This window comes from Ranitomeya variabilis, chromosome 6, assembly GCF_051348905.1.
Source record: "Ranitomeya variabilis isolate aRanVar5 chromosome 6, aRanVar5.hap1, whole genome shotgun sequence".
Taxonomy (NCBI): domain Eukaryota; kingdom Metazoa; phylum Chordata; class Amphibia; order Anura; family Dendrobatidae; genus Ranitomeya; species Ranitomeya variabilis.
Genome location: NC_135237.1, coordinates 365,342,728 through 365,361,317, shown reverse-complemented (window position 1 = coordinate 365,361,317; position 18,590 = coordinate 365,342,728). Strand labels below are relative to the sequence as shown.

The 18,590-nt window shown below is 43.2% G+C and overlaps 1 protein-coding gene across 1 annotated transcript in view; it reads left to right on the top strand.

The window, feature by feature from the left end:
- Positions 1–18,098, top strand: part of GPLD1 (glycosylphosphatidylinositol specific phospholipase D1) — a 127,621-nt gene extending 109,523 nt beyond the window's left edge. The window contains exons 21-25 of the mRNA XM_077269978.1: positions 10,196–10,372; positions 15,836–15,996; positions 16,119–16,145; positions 16,213–16,263; positions 17,837–18,098. Coding sequence (XP_077126093.1) covers positions 10,196–10,372; positions 15,836–15,996; positions 16,119–16,145; positions 16,213–16,263; positions 17,837–17,917 — 497 coding nt within the window. The 3' untranslated portion in view covers positions 17,918–18,098. The remainder of the gene's footprint in view (positions 1–10,195; positions 10,373–15,835; positions 15,997–16,118; positions 16,146–16,212; positions 16,264–17,836) is intronic.
- The last annotated feature ends 492 nt before the right edge of the window (positions 18,099–18,590 follow it).

Genomic DNA, 18,590 nt, shown 5'->3' with positions numbered 1-18,590 from the left:
GATAAACACTGCTGATCAAAAAATGAGCAAACAAAACTTAACTTGTCCTGGATGGACTGGGAGCAGGGTAGTCAGAAGGAATCTGAGTAGCACTGATTACATCGACAGCCGGCAACAAGTGGAAGTAAAACAGAGCTATATAGGAACCTCCCGGAGGATAACGAACCAGCTGATAGCCAGAGACCAGCAGGATAACAAACAAAGCCACCAGGGGGAGCCCAAAGCAAAAGTCACACCATACCACCAGTGACCACAAGAGGGAGCCCGAAAACAGAGTTCACAACACAAGTGCTTCTCACTAAATTAGATTATCATCAAAAAGTTAAATTATTTAAGTTCTTCAAAACAAAAAGTAAAACTCAATATATAGAGTCATTACAGAGTGATCAATTGCAAATGTTTCTTTCTGTGTATTTTGACGATTATGGCTTACAGCCAATGAAAACCCAAAAGTCATTATCTCGGTAAATTAGAATAATTAACAAAAAAAACACCTGCAAAGGCTTCTTATGCATTTAAAAAGGTCCTGTAGTCTGATTCAGTAGGCTCCACAATCATGGGGAAGACTGCTGACTTGACAGATGTCCAGAAGGCAGTCATTGACACACTCCACAAGGAGGGTAAGCCACAAAAGGGCATTGCTAAAGAAGCTGGCTGTTCACAGAGTGCTGTATCCAAGCATATTATTGGAAAGTTGAGTGGAAGAAGTGGAAAAAGTGTGGTAGAAAAAGTTACACAATCAACCGGGATAACCACAGCCTTGAAAGGATTGTTAAGAAAAGGCCATTCAAAAGTATTGGGGAGTGTAATAATTATAGGGGATAACTCAGGAGACTCTTTGCATGGAACAAGACAACTACAGGACACAGTTTTATAAATAGTAAAGTCTATATTATCACACGGTGGTTCAAAAAGGTGCAGAGAGAAACTCAAGTCCACAACACTTGGTGTAAATATTAAACGCAGCTTAACAGTCTATAGGAAACTTCAGAGGAAAATGCAATCACATGGAAAGTCTATGAAGCACAATTATTCTTGAGGATACTTGACCGAATAAGTCCTTGTTTTAGTCCAAACACAGATAGCTATGCTTATAAGGCAGTTCAAATAATATCTTAGTACAACCAGGGAGGCCTGGGTAAGTCTCAGGTTTTTGCAGAGCAGCAACAGCTTACATGTCCAGCAAATGCAGATGGAAGTAAACACGAGCAGCAGATGAAGGAGAATTACTGGAAACTGGTGTATGCAGCAGGAACTCAGAGCAGAGTAGCAGGATAACCACACAGGTTCACAGGAGCAGGTAGGTATATAGCCAGGGAGTAACCAGAGGTCAGGAGCTGGATGCAAGGCAGAATACTCTAGCACAGACTGAAAGCTGGGGTGGAGTTTTATAGCAGGAAGACATAGTGCACATGAGACCAAAGACGCCATCTTGGAAAAGGGCAGTAATGCACAAAAGGTAATAAAAAAGTTCAGAGTCCTGACAGGGAGATTCACAAGGAGTGGACTGCTGCTGGAGTCATTGCTTCAAGAGCCACCACACACACAGACATATCCAGGACATGGGCTACAAATGTCGCATTCCTTGTATCAAGCCACCCACGACCAATATATATCAGAAGTGTCTTATTTGGGCCAAGGAGAAAAAGAACTGGACTGTTGATGCTTAGTGATCTTTGGTGTTGTTTTCAGATGCAAGTAAATTTTGCATTTAATTTGGAAATCAAGGTCCTAGAGTCTGGAGGAAGAGTGGAGAGGCACACAATCCAAGCTGCTTGAGGTCTAGTGTGAATCAGTGATGGTTTCGGGAGACATGTCATCTTCTGGTGTAGGTCCACTGTGTTTTATCAAGACGAAAGTCAGCCGTCTACCAGGAAATTTTAGAGCACTTCATGTTTCCCTCTGCCGACAAGCTTTTTGGAGATTGAAATGTAATTCTTCAGCAGAACTTGGCACCTGCCCACATTTCCAAAAGTACCAATACCTGGTTTAAAAACAACAGTATCACTGTGCTTGATTGTCCAGCAAACTCGTCTGACCTTAACTCCATAGAGAATCTATGGAGTATTGTCTCGAGGAAGATGAGAGACACCAGACCCAACAATGCAGACGAGCTCAAGGCTGCTATCAAGCATTGGGCTTCCACATCAGCAGCGCCACAGGCTGATCGCCTCCATGTCATGCCGCATTGATGAAGTAATTGATGGAAAATGAGCCCCGACCAAGTATTGGGTGCATTTACTAAACATACATTTCAGTAGGCCAACATTTCGGATTTTAAAATCATTTTTCAAGCTGGTGTTATAAAATATTCCAATTTACTGAGACAATGACTTTTGGGTTTTAATTGGCTGTAAGCCATAATCATCAACATAAACAGAAATAAACACTTGAAATAGATCTCTCTGTTTGTGCTGACTATATAATGTATGAGTTTCACTTTTTGTATTATTGAAGAACTGAAATAAATTAACTTTTTGATTACTGTATTTTTTGGATTATAAGACGCACCCCAAATTTTGAGAATTTTTTAAAATAAAATGGTGGTGCTTATAATCCATGCGTCTTATTGCTTAATGGGGGTGGTGTTATGACCCCAATGGCGAGGGTCTCAGAGGAACGTGGAAGTCTGCAGAATACAAAAATCCAGCTCATAGGGCAGTGGTAACTGGGTTGACCATATATCTACTCCTAACGCCAACACTAGAAGTAGCCGGGGATCATTCCTACGTTGATTCTAGATGACACGCGCCAGCCGGAGAATCTAGCTACCCCTAGTAGAGGAAAACAAAGACCTTTCTTGCCTCCAGAGAAGGGGACCCCAAAGCTGGATAGAAGCCCCCCACAAATAATGACGGTGAGGTAAGAGGAAATGACAAACACAGAAATGAACCAGGTTTAGCACAGAGAGGCCCGCTTACTGATAGCAGAATAAAGAAAGGTAACTTATATGGTCAACAAAAACCCTATCAAAATCCACACTGGAAATTCAAGAACCCCCGAACCGTCTAACGGTCCGGGGGGAGAACACCAGCCCCCTAGAGCTTACAGCAAAGGTCAGGAAATAGATTTGGAACAAGCTGGACAAAAATACAAAACCAAAACAAATAGCAAAAAGCAAAAGGCAGACTTAGCTGATATAACTGGAACCAGGATCAGTAGACAAGAGCACAGCAGACTAGCTCTGATAACTACGTTGCCAGGCATTGAACTGAAGGTCCAGGGAGCTTATATAGCAACACCCCTAACTAACGACCCAGGTGCGGATAAAAGGAATGACAGAAAAACCAGAGTCAAAAAACTAGTAACCACTAGAGGGAGCAAAAAGCAAATACACAACAGTACCCCCCCCTTAGTGAGGGGTCACCGAACCCTCACCACGACCACCAGGGCGATCAGGATGAGCGGCATGAAAGGCACGAACTAAATCGGCCGCATGAACATCAGAGGCGACCACCCAGGAATTATCCTCCTGACCATAGCCCTTCCACTTGACCAGGTACTGAAGCCTCCGCCTGGAGAGGCGAGAATCCAAGATCTTCTCCACCACGTACTCCAACTCGCCCTCAACCAACACCGGAGCAGGAGGCTCAGCAGAAGGAACTACAGGCACAATGTACCGCCGCAACAAGGACCTATGAAATACATTGTGAATAGCAAACGACACAGGAAGATCCAGACGAAAAGATACAGGATTAAGGATTTCCAACATCTTGTAAGGCCCAATAAAACGAGGTTTAAATTTGGGAGAGGAGACCTTCATAGGAACAAAGCGGGAAGAAAGCCACACCAAATCCCCAACGCGTAGTCGGGGACCCACACCGCGGCGGCGGTTGGCAAAGCGCTGAGCCTTCTCCTGTGACAACTTCAAGTTGTCCACCACATGATTCCAGATCTGCTGCAACCTATCCACCACAGAATCCACCCCAGGACAGTCAGAAGGCTCCACATGACCCGAAGAAAAGCGAGGATGGAAACCAGAGTTGCAGAAAAAAGGCGAAACCAAGGTGGCGGAACTAGCCCGATTATTAAGGGCAAACTCAGCCAACGGCAAGAATGTCACCCAATCGTCCTGATCAGCAGAGACAAAACACCTCAAATAAGCCTCCAAAGTCTGATTGGTTCGCTCCGTCTGTCCATTAGTCTGAGGATGGAAAGCAGACGAAAACGACAAATCAATGCCCATCCTACTACAAAAGGATCGCCAGAACCTGGAAACGAACTGGGATCCTCTGTCTGACACAATATTCTCAGGGATGCCGTGCAAACGAACCACGTTCTGGAAAAACACAGGAACCAGATCGGAAGAGGAAGGCAGCTTAGGCAAAGGAACCAAATGGACCATCTTGGAGAAGCGATCACATATCACCCAGATAACGGACATGCCCTGAGATAGCGGAAGATCAGAAATGAAATCCATGGAGATATGTGTCCAAGGTCTCTTCGGGACAGGCAAGGGCAAGAGCAAACCGCTGGCACGAGAACAGCAAGGCTTAGCTCGAGCACAAGTCCCACAGGACTGCACAAATGACCGCACATCCCTTGACAAGGAAGGCCACCAAAAGGACCTGGCCACCAGATCTCTGGTGCCAAAAATTCCCGGGTGACCTGCCAACACCGAGGAATGAACCTCGGAAATGACTCTGCTGGTCCACTTATCCGGGACAAACAGTCTGTCAGGTGGACAAGACTCAGGCCTATCAGCCTGAAATCTCTGCAACACACGTCGCAGATCCGGAGAAATAGCTGACAAGATAACTCCATCTTTAAGAATACCAACAGGATCAGCGACTCCAGGAGCATCAGGCACAAAGCTCCTAGAAAGAGCATCGGCCTTCACATTCTTTGAACCTGGTAAATACGAGACAACAAAATCAAAGCGGGAGAAAAACAATGACCAGCGGGCCTGTCTCGGATTAAGGCGTTTAGCAGACTCGAGATACATCAGATTTTTGTGATCAGTCAAGACCACCACACGATGCTTAGCACCCTCGAGCCAATGACGCCACTCCTCAAATGCCCATTTCATGGCCAACAACTCCCGATTGCCCACATCATAATTTCGCTCGGCAGGCGAAAACTTCCTAGAGAAAAAGGCACAAGGTTTCATAACAGAGCAACCAGGGCCTCTCTGCGACAAAACGGCCCCTGCCCCAATCTCCGAAGCATCCACCTCAACCTGAAAGGGAAGTGAGACGTCAGGCTGGCACAAAACAGGCGCCGAAGTAAACCGGCGTTTCAACTCCTGGAAAGCCTCCACGGCAGCAGGAGCCCAGTTAGCTACATCGGAGCCCTTCTTGGTCATATCCGTCAAAGGTTTCACAATGCTAGAAAAATTAGCGATAAAACGACGGTAGAAGTTAGCGAAGCCCAAGAACTTCTGAAGACTCTTAACTGACGAGGGCTGAGTCCAATCAAGAATAGCTCGGACCTTGACTGGGTCCATCTCCACAGCAGAAGGGGAAAAAATGAACCCCAAAAAGGGAACCTTCTGTACACCAAAGAGACACTTTGAGCCCTTGACAAACAAAGAATTTTCACGCAAAATTTTAAAGACCAACCTGACCTGCTCCACATGCGAATCCCAATTATCAGAAAAAACCAAAATATCATCCAGATAAACAATCAAAAATTTATCCAGATACTTCCGGAAAATGTCATGCATAAAGGACTGAAAAACTGAAGGCGCATTGGAGAGCCCAAAAGGCATCACCAAGTACTCAAAATGACCTTCGGGCGTATTGAATGCGGTTTTCCATTCATCACCTTGCTTAATGCGCACAAGGTTGTACGCACCACGAAGGTCTATCTTGGTGAACCACTTGGCACCCTTAATCCGGGCAAACAAGTCAGACAACAGCGGTAAAGGATACTGAAATTTGACAGTGATCTTATTTAAAAGCCGATAATCAATACAAGGTCTCAAAGATCCGTCCTTTTTTGCCACAAAAAAGAATCCCGCACCAAGAGGGGAAGAAGACGGACGAATATGTCCTTTTTCCAGAGACTCCTTGATATATGAACGCATAGCGGTATGTTCAGGTACCGACAGATTAAACAGTCTTCCCTTAGGAAATTTACTGCCTGGGATCAAATCTATAGCACAGTCACAGTCCCTATGAGGAGGCAGTGCACTGGACTCAGACTCACTGAAGACATCCTGATAATCAGACAAATACTCCGGAACTTCCGAAGGCGTAGAAGAAGCAATAGACACAGGCAGGGAATCCTCATGAATACCACGACAGCCCCAACTTGAGACTGACATAGCCTTCCAGTCCAGGACTGGATTATGGGTCTGTAACCATGGCAGCCCTAAAACGACCAAATCATGCATTTTATGTAAAACCAGGAAACGTATCACCTCGCGGTGTTCAGGAGTCATGCACATGGTAACCTGAGTCCAATACTGCGGTTTATTTGCTGCCAATGGTGTAGCATCAATACCCCTAAGAGGAATAGGATTTTCTAATGGTTCAAGAGTAAATCCACAGCGCTTAGCAAATGAGAGATCCATGAGACTCAGGGCAGCACCTGAATCTACAAACGCCATGACAGGATAAGATGACAGTGAGCAAATCAAAGTTACAGACAGAATAAATTTAGGTTGCAAATTACCAACGGTGACAGGACTAACAACCTTAGCTATACGTTTAGAGCATGCTGAGATAACATGTGTAGAATCACCACAGTAGTAGCACAAGCCATTCCGGCGTCTATGAATTTTCCGTTCATTTCTAGTCAGGATTCTATCACATTGCATTAAATCAGGTGTCTGTTCAGACAACACCATGAGGGAATTTGCGGTTTTTCTATCACATTGCACCGAATTGGGTGTCTGTTCAGACAACACCATGAGGGAATTTGCGGTTTTGCGCTCCCGCAACCGCCGGTCAATTTGAATAGCCAGTGCCATAGTATCATTCAGACCTGTGGGAATGGGAAAACCCACCATAACATTCTTAATGGCTTCAGAAAGGCCATTTCTAAAATTAGCGGCCAGTGCACACTCGTTCCAATGTGTCAGCACGGACCATTTCCGAAATTTTTGGCAATACACTTCAGCCTCGTCCTGCCCCTGAGACATAGACAGCAAGGCCTTTTCTGCCTGAATCTCAAGATTGGGTTCCTCATAAAGTAAACCGAGCGCCAGAAAAAACGCATCAAGATCAGCCAATGCCGGATCTCCTGGCGCCAGCGAAAAAGCCCAATCCTGAGGGTCGCCCCGTAAGAACGAAATAACAATTTTTACTTGCTGAGCAGAATCTCCTGATGAACAGGGTCTCAGGGACAAAAACAATTTACAATTATTAACGAAATTCCTAAACTTAAACCTGTCTCCGGAAAACAGTTCAGGAATCGGTATTTTAGGTTCTGACCTAGGATTTCTGATAACATAGTCTTGTATGCCCTGCACACGAGTAGCCAGCTGGTCCACACTTGTAATCAAGGTCTGGACATTCATGTCTGCAGCAAGCATAGCCACTCTGAGGTAAAGGGGAAGGAGAAAAAAAAAACTCAGAATCTTCTTTCTTATAATCCCTCTTCTGCAATGCATTAAACATTTAATACTGGCCTGGCAAACTGTTATAACCCCAATGGCGAGGGTCTCAGAGGAACGTGGAAGTCTGCAGAATACAAAAATCCAGCTCATAGGGCAGTGGTAACTGGGTTGACCATATATCTACTCCTAACGCCAACACTAGAAGTAGCCGGGGATCATTCCTACGTTGATTCTAGATGACACGCGCCAGCCGGAGAATCTAGCTACCCCTAGTAGAGGAAAACAAAGACCTTTCTTGCCTCCAGAGAAGGGGACCCCAAAGCTGGATAGAAGCCCCCCACAAATAATGACGGTGAGGTAAGAGGAAATGACAAACACAGAAATGAACCAGGTTTAGCACAGAGAGGCCCGCTTACTGATAGCAGAATAAAGAAAGGTAACTTATATGGTCAACAAAAACCCTATCAAAATCCACACTGGAAATTCAAGAACCCCCGAACCGTCTAACGGTCCGGGGGGAGAACACCAGCCCCCTAGAGCTTACAGCAAAGGTCAGGAAATAGATTTGGAACAAGCTGGACAAAAATACAAAACCAAAACAAATAGCAAAAAGCAAAAGGCAGACTTAGCTGATATAACTGGAACCAGGATCAGTAGACAAGAGCACAGCAGACTAGCTCTGATAACTACGTTGCCAGGCATTGAACTGAAGGTCCAGGGAGCTTATATAGCAACACCCCTAACTAACGACCCAGGTGCGGATAAAAGGAATGACAGAAAAACCAGAGTCAAAAAACTAGTAACCACTAGAGGGAGCAAAAAGCAAATACACAACAGGGTGGTGGCTGCGGTGAAGCGGGGTCCCAGGGTCGCTGCTGGAGGAGACAGGAGTGGGGTGATGCTGCAGGCCGCAGGCTGGGATGAGGTGGTGTTCCAATGTGCTGATGCGGGTGTTCGGCAATGCGGGGGTGCCTGGCGGTGCTGCAGGGGTTTCTGATGCTGCTGCAGGTGTCTCCAATGCTGCGAGGGCTCTGCCGACATTTTGTGAAAGGGACAACATTTGCCTTTCTCGAATCTTCTGGGACTTCTGTTTTCCAGGATTTTTCAAAAATTCATTCTGGCTAGTGGTTCTGCAATTTCCTCTGCCAATTATTTCAGTACCCTAGGACGTAATTCATCTGGACCAGATTTAAATTCATTTAAATTAGCCAAGTGGTCCCTCACTATCTCTCTGTTTATGGATATAGTGGATGCTTTTATTCCTTCGATGTCACTGTGAAGATGAGTTGATGTTACATTTGTTTTCTTAGAGAACACAGATGCAAAATAGGAATTTAAAAGTTTGGCCTTCTCAACTTCATTTTTGACCACTTCACCCTTTTCATCCTGTAAAAATCCTTTAGTATCTTTGACTTTCCTTTTGCTTTTGACATAACGACACTGCAGTTCCTCACTGTGGTCACTATACAGTTGATAGAGCTATGCCGTTTGCTGTTCTGCAACTAAGCACATCTGGCTGCTGGGGTGCTGGGTGTCACCCTAGACCAGTGTTCCCCAACTCCGGTCCTCAAGAGCCACCAAGTCATGTTTTCTGGATTTCGTTACTATTGCGCATGTGATTGAATGCTTGCCTGTCCAGGTGATGCAATTATCACCTTTGCAATACTAAGGAAATCCTGAAAACATGACCTGTTGGTGGCTCTTGAGGACCGGAGTTGGGGAACACTGCCCTAGACAATGCATGTCATCACCTTTCCATCCTGCATCTCTATTCGATATCATGCCACTTCTTCAAAACGCCATCTTCCCCCCAAAGCCATAGACCTCTGTAATGGTACAAAACTGTGCTTCGATGGCACTAATTATTTAGTTAGGCACTCCGTCAGATATTTTATTTTCATCAAGTTTTCTAATATGATTTTAGATTAATTTCTTGAGGGTATAGTGGTTTTCAACCATTCATAAGAGGAGCCTTTATTGCTGCCTAGAGTCTCAAATGTACAGTTTTTGGACCTCTCCAGTCTGCATAATGAAATATTCCCATCCAATAGTCCCACCGCTGTGTGACATGGAAAGCTAGATCCACAGAGTGGTGTTATGTCAGCATAAAAATTAATAATGGCCAAGAAAAAAATTGTACTTTTATTTGTCTTGACAAAGTCGTCACACAAATGATATAGAACCCTTATTCTTTATTTGCAATTTACTGAAGTCACTTTTCTTTTGCTGAAGTTTTAAGCACCAAATTCTTTAAAAGGTTCATGAATGTGGTGTAAAATACAAAATGCTCCTTTATTTTATTTTGAACTGTGACGTTTTAGTACTAAAAGTCACAAATATTCTAACATGTTGCATGATGATGTTTGTCTAACAAATGTGCCAAATTGAGAATGCCACCACAAACCTTTCTCCTGGCAGAAACGGGATTGAGGTGCACCAAAACAATGCAACATTTGGTAACAGTTTCATTTCACGAATGTCTAAAAGATCTGGATAAGCAAAGTTGTAGACTAGAGAAAAAACTTAAACGAAAAAGACAACTTTTAAAATGGCACAAATGGTATAGAGAATAAAGTGCAAATACTAAAGCTACTAAAGAAATACAAATCCCTCCAGAAAACTAGATAAACAATGGTGCATTGGGGCCATAATGTCTACTTTACATCCACTGTGATTCTTTTTGTATTCCAGGCACAATGTCCAAGGTTGTATTTGTACGAAGAGAACTGACACATGCAGGTACAGCAATCATGTATGAACTGAAAGGAAAGACTGAGCCATCTCTCCTCGGCACAATGAGGGGAGACAGAGAATTTTCACGTTTTGGAACCAACCTACATTTAAGAGACCTTGACGACGATGGGCTTGGTGAGACTGGATGTGTCTTCATCTTATATATATCAATAAGGTTATGTTCAGACAGATTTTTTTTTAGGCAGTAAAAAAAGCTTTTCAAGCAGAAAGCACTTAAGGAAAGGCCCCTGTTTTTGGATGAGGTTTCCTTACCCAGCAGTGGTTTTTAGGAGTTTTGGAAGTTTTTTTTCCCCCAAATCGTTTTTTTATCTTTGCAGTCTTTTGTCAGTGACCAGCTTGGAGAGGATTCCCGGGAGGATCCACTTGAAAGAAGTGACATACACTATTTTTCTTCATCAGACATTTTTCAAAACCTATTCAGAAAAATAAAATGCTAAAAAAAACCTCATGTAAATGCAAACTGAATTTCCTATACAAATAAATAGAAGACTCTTCCCAACTTTTTGTTTTGTTAAAGCTTTCCTTGAGGATTTTTGAATGGATCTGCTTAAAAAAAAGAAAGTCCCTAAAAACTCTATCAGCATAGCATGATATGTGTACACGTGGAGATTTCTGGATAAGCTTTTTTGGATGGGGATCCCTCAAACTCCTCCTCTCCCCCCAAAAAAAATTGGTTCAGAAACACATGAAAGATTCTTCCCATTTATTTCTATGGTGAAAAATCACTTTATTGTTCATATATATTCAGTCTTTTGAGTATTTTTTTATCTGCTTTAGGTTTTAAAAAACCTGGTGGGAAGAAAAAGTGCATATCACTTTTTTTTTTTTTTAAAGAGATTCCTAATGGAATCAGCTCTAAACTAGCAAATGTCTAATTAGAAGGCTGCAAAAATAATGCTTAAACCCCGGAGCTTTTTTCGGTTTTGCGTTTTTCGCTCCCCTCCTTCCCAGAGCCATAACTTTTTTTATTTTTATGTCAATATGGCCATGTTATTTTTTGTGGGACGAGTTGTACTTTTGAAAGATACCATTGGTTTTACCATGTCATGTAACAGAAAACGGGGAAAAAATTCCAAGTGCTATGAAATTGCAAAAAAAAGTGCAATCCCACACTTGTTTTTTGTCTTTTTTACTAGGTTCACTAAATGCTAAAACTGACCTGCCATTATGATTCTTCAGGTCATTACAAGTTCATAGACACCTAACATGACTAGGTTCTTTTTTATCTAAGTGGTGAAAAAAAAATCCAAACTTTGCTAAAAAAAAAAAAAAAATTGCGCAATTTCCGATACCCGTAGCATCTCCATTTTTCATGACCTGGGGTCAGTTGAGGGCTTATTTTTTGCATGCCAAGATGGCATTTTTAATGACACCATTTCGGTGCAGATACGTTCTTTTGATCGCCCGTTATTGCATTTTAATGCAATGTCGCGGCGACCAAAAAAACCGTAATTCTGGCGTTTTGAATTTTTTTCTCGCTACGCTGTTTAGCGACCAGGTTAATGCTTTTTTTTTATTGATAGATCGGGCGATTCTGAACGCGGCGATACCAAATATGTGTAGGTTTGGCAAAAGACGGGTGATTTAAACTTTTATATATTTTTTTTTTACTGTTGCCATGCTTCTATAGCCTCCATAGGAGGCTAGAAGCTGGCGCAACGCGATCGCTTCTGCTACATAGCAGCGATCATCAGATCGCTGCTATGCAGCAGAGATGCAGGTGTGCTATGAGCGCAGACCACAGGGTGGCGCTCACAGCTACCGGAGATCAGTAACCATAGAGGTCTCAAGGACCTTTATGGTTACTATTCAGAAGCATCGCTGACCCCCGATCATGTGACGGGGGTCGGTCAGCGATGCGCTCATTTCCGGCCGCCCTACCGGAAGCGCCGGTTAAATGCCGCTGTCTGCGGCATTTAACTAGTTAATAGCGGCGGGTGAATCGCGATTTCACCCACCGCTATTGCGGGCACATGTCAGCTGTTCAAAACAGCTGACATGTCCCGGCTTTGATGCGGGCTCACCGCCGGAGCACTGCATCAAAGTGGGGGTTCTGACTTCAGACGTACTATCCCGTCCGAGGTCAGAAAGGGGTTAAAAAATTTTTTTATGTTTTTAAAAACTTTTTTTTACTTTTGGCATGCCTCAATAGTCTCCAGAGGAGACTAGAAGCTGCCACAACCCGACCGGCTCTGCTACATAGAGGCGATGTTCAGATCGCCTCTATATAGCAGAATTACTCGCTTGCTATGAGCTCCAACCACTGGGTGGCGCTCACAGCAAGCCGGCACTGACAACCATAGAGGTCTCCAGGAGACCTCAGGTTGTCATGCCAACACACTGGTGACCCGCGATCACTGGTGTGCGTATTTCCGGCCCAATAGCCGGAAGCGCGATTTAATGCCGCTGTCAGAGTTTGACAGCATTTAACTGGTTAATAGCCGCAGGTGGATTGCGATTCCACCCGCGGCTATTGCGGGCACATGTCAGCTGTTCAAAACAGCTGACATGTCCCCGGAAAGATATGGGCTCACCGCCGGAGCCCACATCAAAGGGAGGGATTCTGACATCGGCGTACTATGGCGCTCGATGTCGGTAAGGGGTTAAAGGGAATCTGTCACTACATGTGACCTGTCTAAACTACTAATATGGGCATACAGGCTGTAGAATGCTGAGGAGAGTGATCCCTGTGTGTCTCATATCAGATGTCTTGTGGATAAATCATCTTTTATCACTTTATATAATTGACCTTTTCCAGGCTCTGGAGAGAACGATGCACCGCAAGATATTGCTGCCTCATCGCTTCATTATCCTTTCTCCTACCATATCTTCACTGTGTGCTTGTGACATGCAATTCCGCGTGCTGCGCATTCTTGCTGCCTTCTGTCCCCTTCACTGATCCGCTCTTCTTAGGGCATTGGCTTCACTTTTGCTCTGCGCATTGCGCATGCGTCGGAGAGTCACTTCCACTACTAGTGTTCTCAGGTGAGGTGCACACCTGGCTTCCTTCCTCCGGCCCTGCATAGTAATCATATAATTTGTCTGCTCCACCAACTTTTTGGAAAGTGGGCAAAGCTTAGCTGGGAGCCAGCATGGTCAAATGCACACAAATAATTCATCATAATTTACACCATGAGTGGCATAAATTATGACAAATGTACTCCAGTCCCTCACTGAAGTATTTTTCTTGCAGTGGCAAAATGCAACTAAAAGTTGCATTAACTTCATTAAAAGGCACACGTCTTTTAATGAGTTTGGCTCATCTTATTCCAGTTTTCATCAGAACTTGAGTACAAAATGCCAATCTTGATGAATCAGGTTGATAGTGCAGAAAATCCAGCAATTAGAGAAACAAAACATAATACCCGTGCTGCTCACAAAATTAGAATATCATCAAAAGTTCATTTATTTCAGTTCAATACAAAAAGTGAAACTCATATTATATAGAGTCATTACAAACAGAGTGATCTATTTCAACTTAGTGTTTATTTCTGTTACTGTTGAGGATTATGACTTACAGCCAATGAAAACCCAAAAGTCATTATCTCAGTAAATTAGAATACTTTATAACACCAGCTTGAAAAATGATTTTAAAATCCGAAATGTTGGCCTACTGAAATGTATGTTTAGTTAATACACTCAATACTTGGTCGGGGGTCCTCTTTCATCAATTACTGCATCAATGCGGCGTGGCATGGAGGCAATCAGCCTGTGGCACTGCAGAGGTGTTATGGAAGCCCAGGTTGTTTTGATAGCAGCCTTGAGCTCGCCTGTATTGTGGGATCTGGTGTCTCTCATATTTCTCTTGACAATGCCCTATAGATTCTCTATGGGGTTAAGGTCAGGCGAGTTTACTGGCCAATCAAGCACAGTGATGTTGTTTTCAAACCAGGTATTGGTACTTTTGGCAGTGTGGACAGGTGCCAAGTTCTGCTGGAGAATGAAATTTCCATCTGCAAAAAGCTTGTCAGCAGAGGGAAGCATGAAGTGCTCTAAAATTTCCTGGTAGATGGCTGCTCTGACTTTGGTCTTGATAAAACACATAGGACCTACACCAGAAGATGACATGGCTCCCCAAACCATCACTGATTGTGGGAACTTCACACTAGACCTCAAGCAGCTTGGATTGTGGCCTCTCCACTCTTCCTCCAGACTCTGGGACCTTGATCTCCAAATGAAATGCAAATTTACTTTCATCTGAAAACAACACCTTGGACCACTGAGCATTGTCTATTGGCCATGAGTGGCTTGACACAAGGAATGTGACACTTGTAGCCCATGTCCTTGAAACGTCTGTGTGTGGTGGCTCTTGAAGCAATGACTCCAGCAGCAGCCCACTCCTTGTGAATCTCCCCCAAATTTGTCTATGGCTTTTACTTAATCCATTCAAGGCTACAGTTATCCCTGTTGTTTGTGCACCCCTTTCTACCACACTTTTTCCTTCCACTCAACTCTCCATTAATATGCTTCTTTAGCAATGACCTTTTGTGGCTTACCATCTCCTTGTGGAATATGTCAATGACTGCCTTCTGGACATCTGCAGTTGTTTTTTGTTATTCTAATGATGACTTGTGTTTTCATTGGCTGTAAGCCATAATCATCAACGTTAACAGAAATAAACAATTGGAATAGATCACTCTGTTTGTAATGATGCTATATAATATATGAGTTTCACTTTTTCTATTGAAGAACTGAAATAATTAGAATATCAAAAAGTTAATTTTTGTTAGAAGCACCTGTATATCACTTACACTCTCAGAAAAAAAAAAAGTAAATAAAGGGGACCAGACATCTGCCTCAAACTGCATGGACCACAAGCAGCTTGCATTAGAGACCAGCTCCAATATTGCAGTCATGCCATGTTTTACCCAACACTTCAGCAGCCAGGGACAATGAGACTAGGGTCACTAGTCAAAGATGCAGGACTCTGGCAGCTTCTCCCTGCCTTGCTCAGAAAGGCTGACCTGTTTCTTCTAAGGGACCAGTCATTTATGGGGAATAGGAAGGGCAGAAACTGCTGGAGACCTGCCTCTTGGACTAGTTGTTTGAGCCACATCACCCCGGCCTTAAATGTATCGTCATATTTCAGCTTTCAGGATACCTCTTAAATATTCATAGTAAAATACATCTCATATACTAATCACCAAAACTCACCCAGAGATTTATCTCTGCAGATGCCCCTTTGGGTTCCACTGGTCAGGTGAGAGCCTTTTTTATCCACAGACTTCTAAAATGGATAAGGGCCTCAAGATTTTAATAAAGCCAATTTGCCACCCGTAGCTTCCACTTCATAACTGAACAATGCCAATGACGTTACTACCCCCCATATCTGATGAAGCACGTGAATGATGAGCAGGAATTAAGGAAACCAACATTCGTATCACAAAAGACTTACTTTTTAAGCAAGTCTATTAAGTTTTGTGCTATATTTTTTAGAAATGTCTGTTGTTGGCACTCTGCTGCATACTACTTCTTGGTACCTTTGAACTGAATTTGAAAGATCATACAGGACTTACTGGTAGATCCAATAGAACAATGATGAATGGAAATATTTTGACCATGTAATTTCCTTTCCAGATGAAATCATCGTGACCTCACCATTAAGGACAGGAGACATTACCACAACAATGATTGGCTCCCAGACTGGTAGAGTTTATATCTATAATGGCAATATCACCTCTACAGGAGTGCTAACCGGAAGATGCAAGTCGTGGGTTACTCCATGTCCTGATGACTGGGTATGAGAATAAAGCGATAGGATGACTGAGGGTACTTGGAATATTCCTCATTAACCCAATTCATGGCATAAAATGCAGAAGGGCATTTTGCTCCTAACCATTTTCTGTTCTTCCCCCTGTAGGCACAGTACGTACTGGTTTCTCCTGAAGTAAGTATAATACCTGCAAGAAAGTCTGGATCTTAAATATGTATGCTAATCTAGATCAATATTTTAGGAAAAGGCAAGATTTGGAAGTTCAGTCACCACCATCAAATCAAAGCACAAAGTAGGTGAACCCATATGGCTATCTTGTACGTGCATGTATCTGAGCTACAGTATTTTATTGCAATTTTTTATCTTTGTAAATCATATGTGAAAACAAGCACCAAATGCAAGAAAAATATCATGCAGCTAATTTTTTTGTATTATTTCGGGTAGTACAGAGGAAATTGTTACTTAGGTCTCAGGGCAGGGGATGCTGGATGGAGAAGTTGTACTTTTAAAGAACATTCAGCTTAATGCAGATGAACTACTAAATTGTTTATCAGACATTGCTAGACTGTTATTCATAGCAAGGAAATTGATAGCTCGGTTCTGGATCAGGGAGGAGCCTCCGACTAGAAGAGACTTTCTTACGCAGGCGGACCATATAATTTTATTGGAATAAAGTATGTATACTAAGAGAAATAAACTAGATGTATTTCAAAAGATTTGGCAGCCATGGATAGAATGGAATTAGAATTGTGGGGAGGATGCATAATGTCATAGATGATGTTCATAGTATACAACTGTATTTGAATTGGGGAAAGAATTTCGGATGGGAATTTGGGAAAGCATTAAAGGGGTCTCGAAGGGGGGGATAGGGAGGGGAAAGGGGGGGGGGGGGGAGTTATGTTCATAAAATATATGATTATCTGTGAATAACAGCTTGATGTCATTTGTTATCATTGATTTTCCATAATAATAATTTATCTGATTAAGAAAAAAAATTGTTTATCAGACAATTTGTGGACAAGATTGGTGCAAGGGGGAGTAGACCTGTAGGCACAACAAGAGGGAGCTGACTGAATACAGATTTACAATTAAAGGTACCTTCACACGAAACGACGCTGCAGCGATAGCGACAACGATGCCGATCGCTGCAGCGCCGCTGTTTGATCGCTGGAGAGCTGTCACACAGACCGCTCTCCAGCGACCAACGATGCCGAGGTCCCTGGGTAACCAGGGTAAACATCGGGTTGCTAAGCGCAGGGCCGCGCTTAGTAACCCGATGTTTACCCTGGTTACCAGCGTAAAATGTAAAAAAAACCAAACAGTACATACTTACATTCGCGTCCCCCGGCGTCCGCTTCCTGCACTGACTGAGATCCGGCCCTAACAGCACAGCGGTGACGTCACCGCTGTGCTGTGCTTTCACTTTCACTTTGCGGCGCTCAGTCAGTGTGGGAAGCAGACGGCTGGGGATGCGAATGTAAGTATGTAGTGTTTGTTTTTTTTACATTTTACACTGGTAACCAGGGTAAACATCGGGTTACTAAGCGCGGCCCTGCGCTTAGTAACCCGATATTTACCCTGGTTACCAGTGTAAAACATCACTGGTATCGTTGCTTTTGCTGTCAAACACAACGATACACGGCGATCGGACGACCAAATAAAGTTCTGAACTTTATTCAGCGACCAGCGACATCACAGCAGGATCCTGATCGCTGCTGCGTGTCAAACTAAACGATATCGCTAGCCAGGACGCTGCAACGTCACGGATCGCTAGCGATATCGTTACAAAGTCGTTTCGTGTGAAGGTACCTTAAGTTCAATGGGAACAGTATATACTGGGATATTTACTCATTTAATCTTTTCAGAAACAGGTTGTGGTAGCAGCTGTAAGAAGCTCTAGAAAAGCAAGACTGGCTGGAAGCATCTACATTTACAATCTATACTGAATATTCTACACGTGTGCAAAACATGAAAAACTACTCGTAGAGGAAAACTGATGTAAAAAGGACAAAATGTTCAAGCTTTTAATTTTTTTTTGTTACAATGATCAAGTATATTGAATTTACATTGAGCCTACTTGGAAGTGGACTAAAAGATCTGACTAATAAAGAGAAGCTGTCAGGTTGGAAATGTTGTGAAACCTATGGGCATTATGATGAACAGGATAATATATGGGATTACGGGAAAAGATTCACTATAACTCGTATCTTATTTAAGGAGCAATTATTCACTTCATTAGTGATCAACATTTGCAAAGTTATGATATTTTATAATATATAGTGTGGTTTTAACTGCCTAATTCAAGCATTCTCTATTTACAGAGCTTCCCCGAGTCAGGAGGACACAGAAAGTCCCCTACTCCAATTGTAAATATAGTATGGAGCCTTGATGAACAGCAGTTCAAAGCAGATTTTGAGGGAGCTTGAATTTGGGTATGTCCCCATGGTCAGCAATCGGCAGCGCTTTGGACGCAGCACATGTCCGCTGCGTCTAAAGCGCTGCTGGCTTTTGAACGCAGGTGATTCCGCATGTGATCATTGAACCGTGCGGAATCACCGTGTCCAATACTCACGTCTCCAAAAGATAAATAGACATGCTGCAGTCTGGAAAGACATGCCG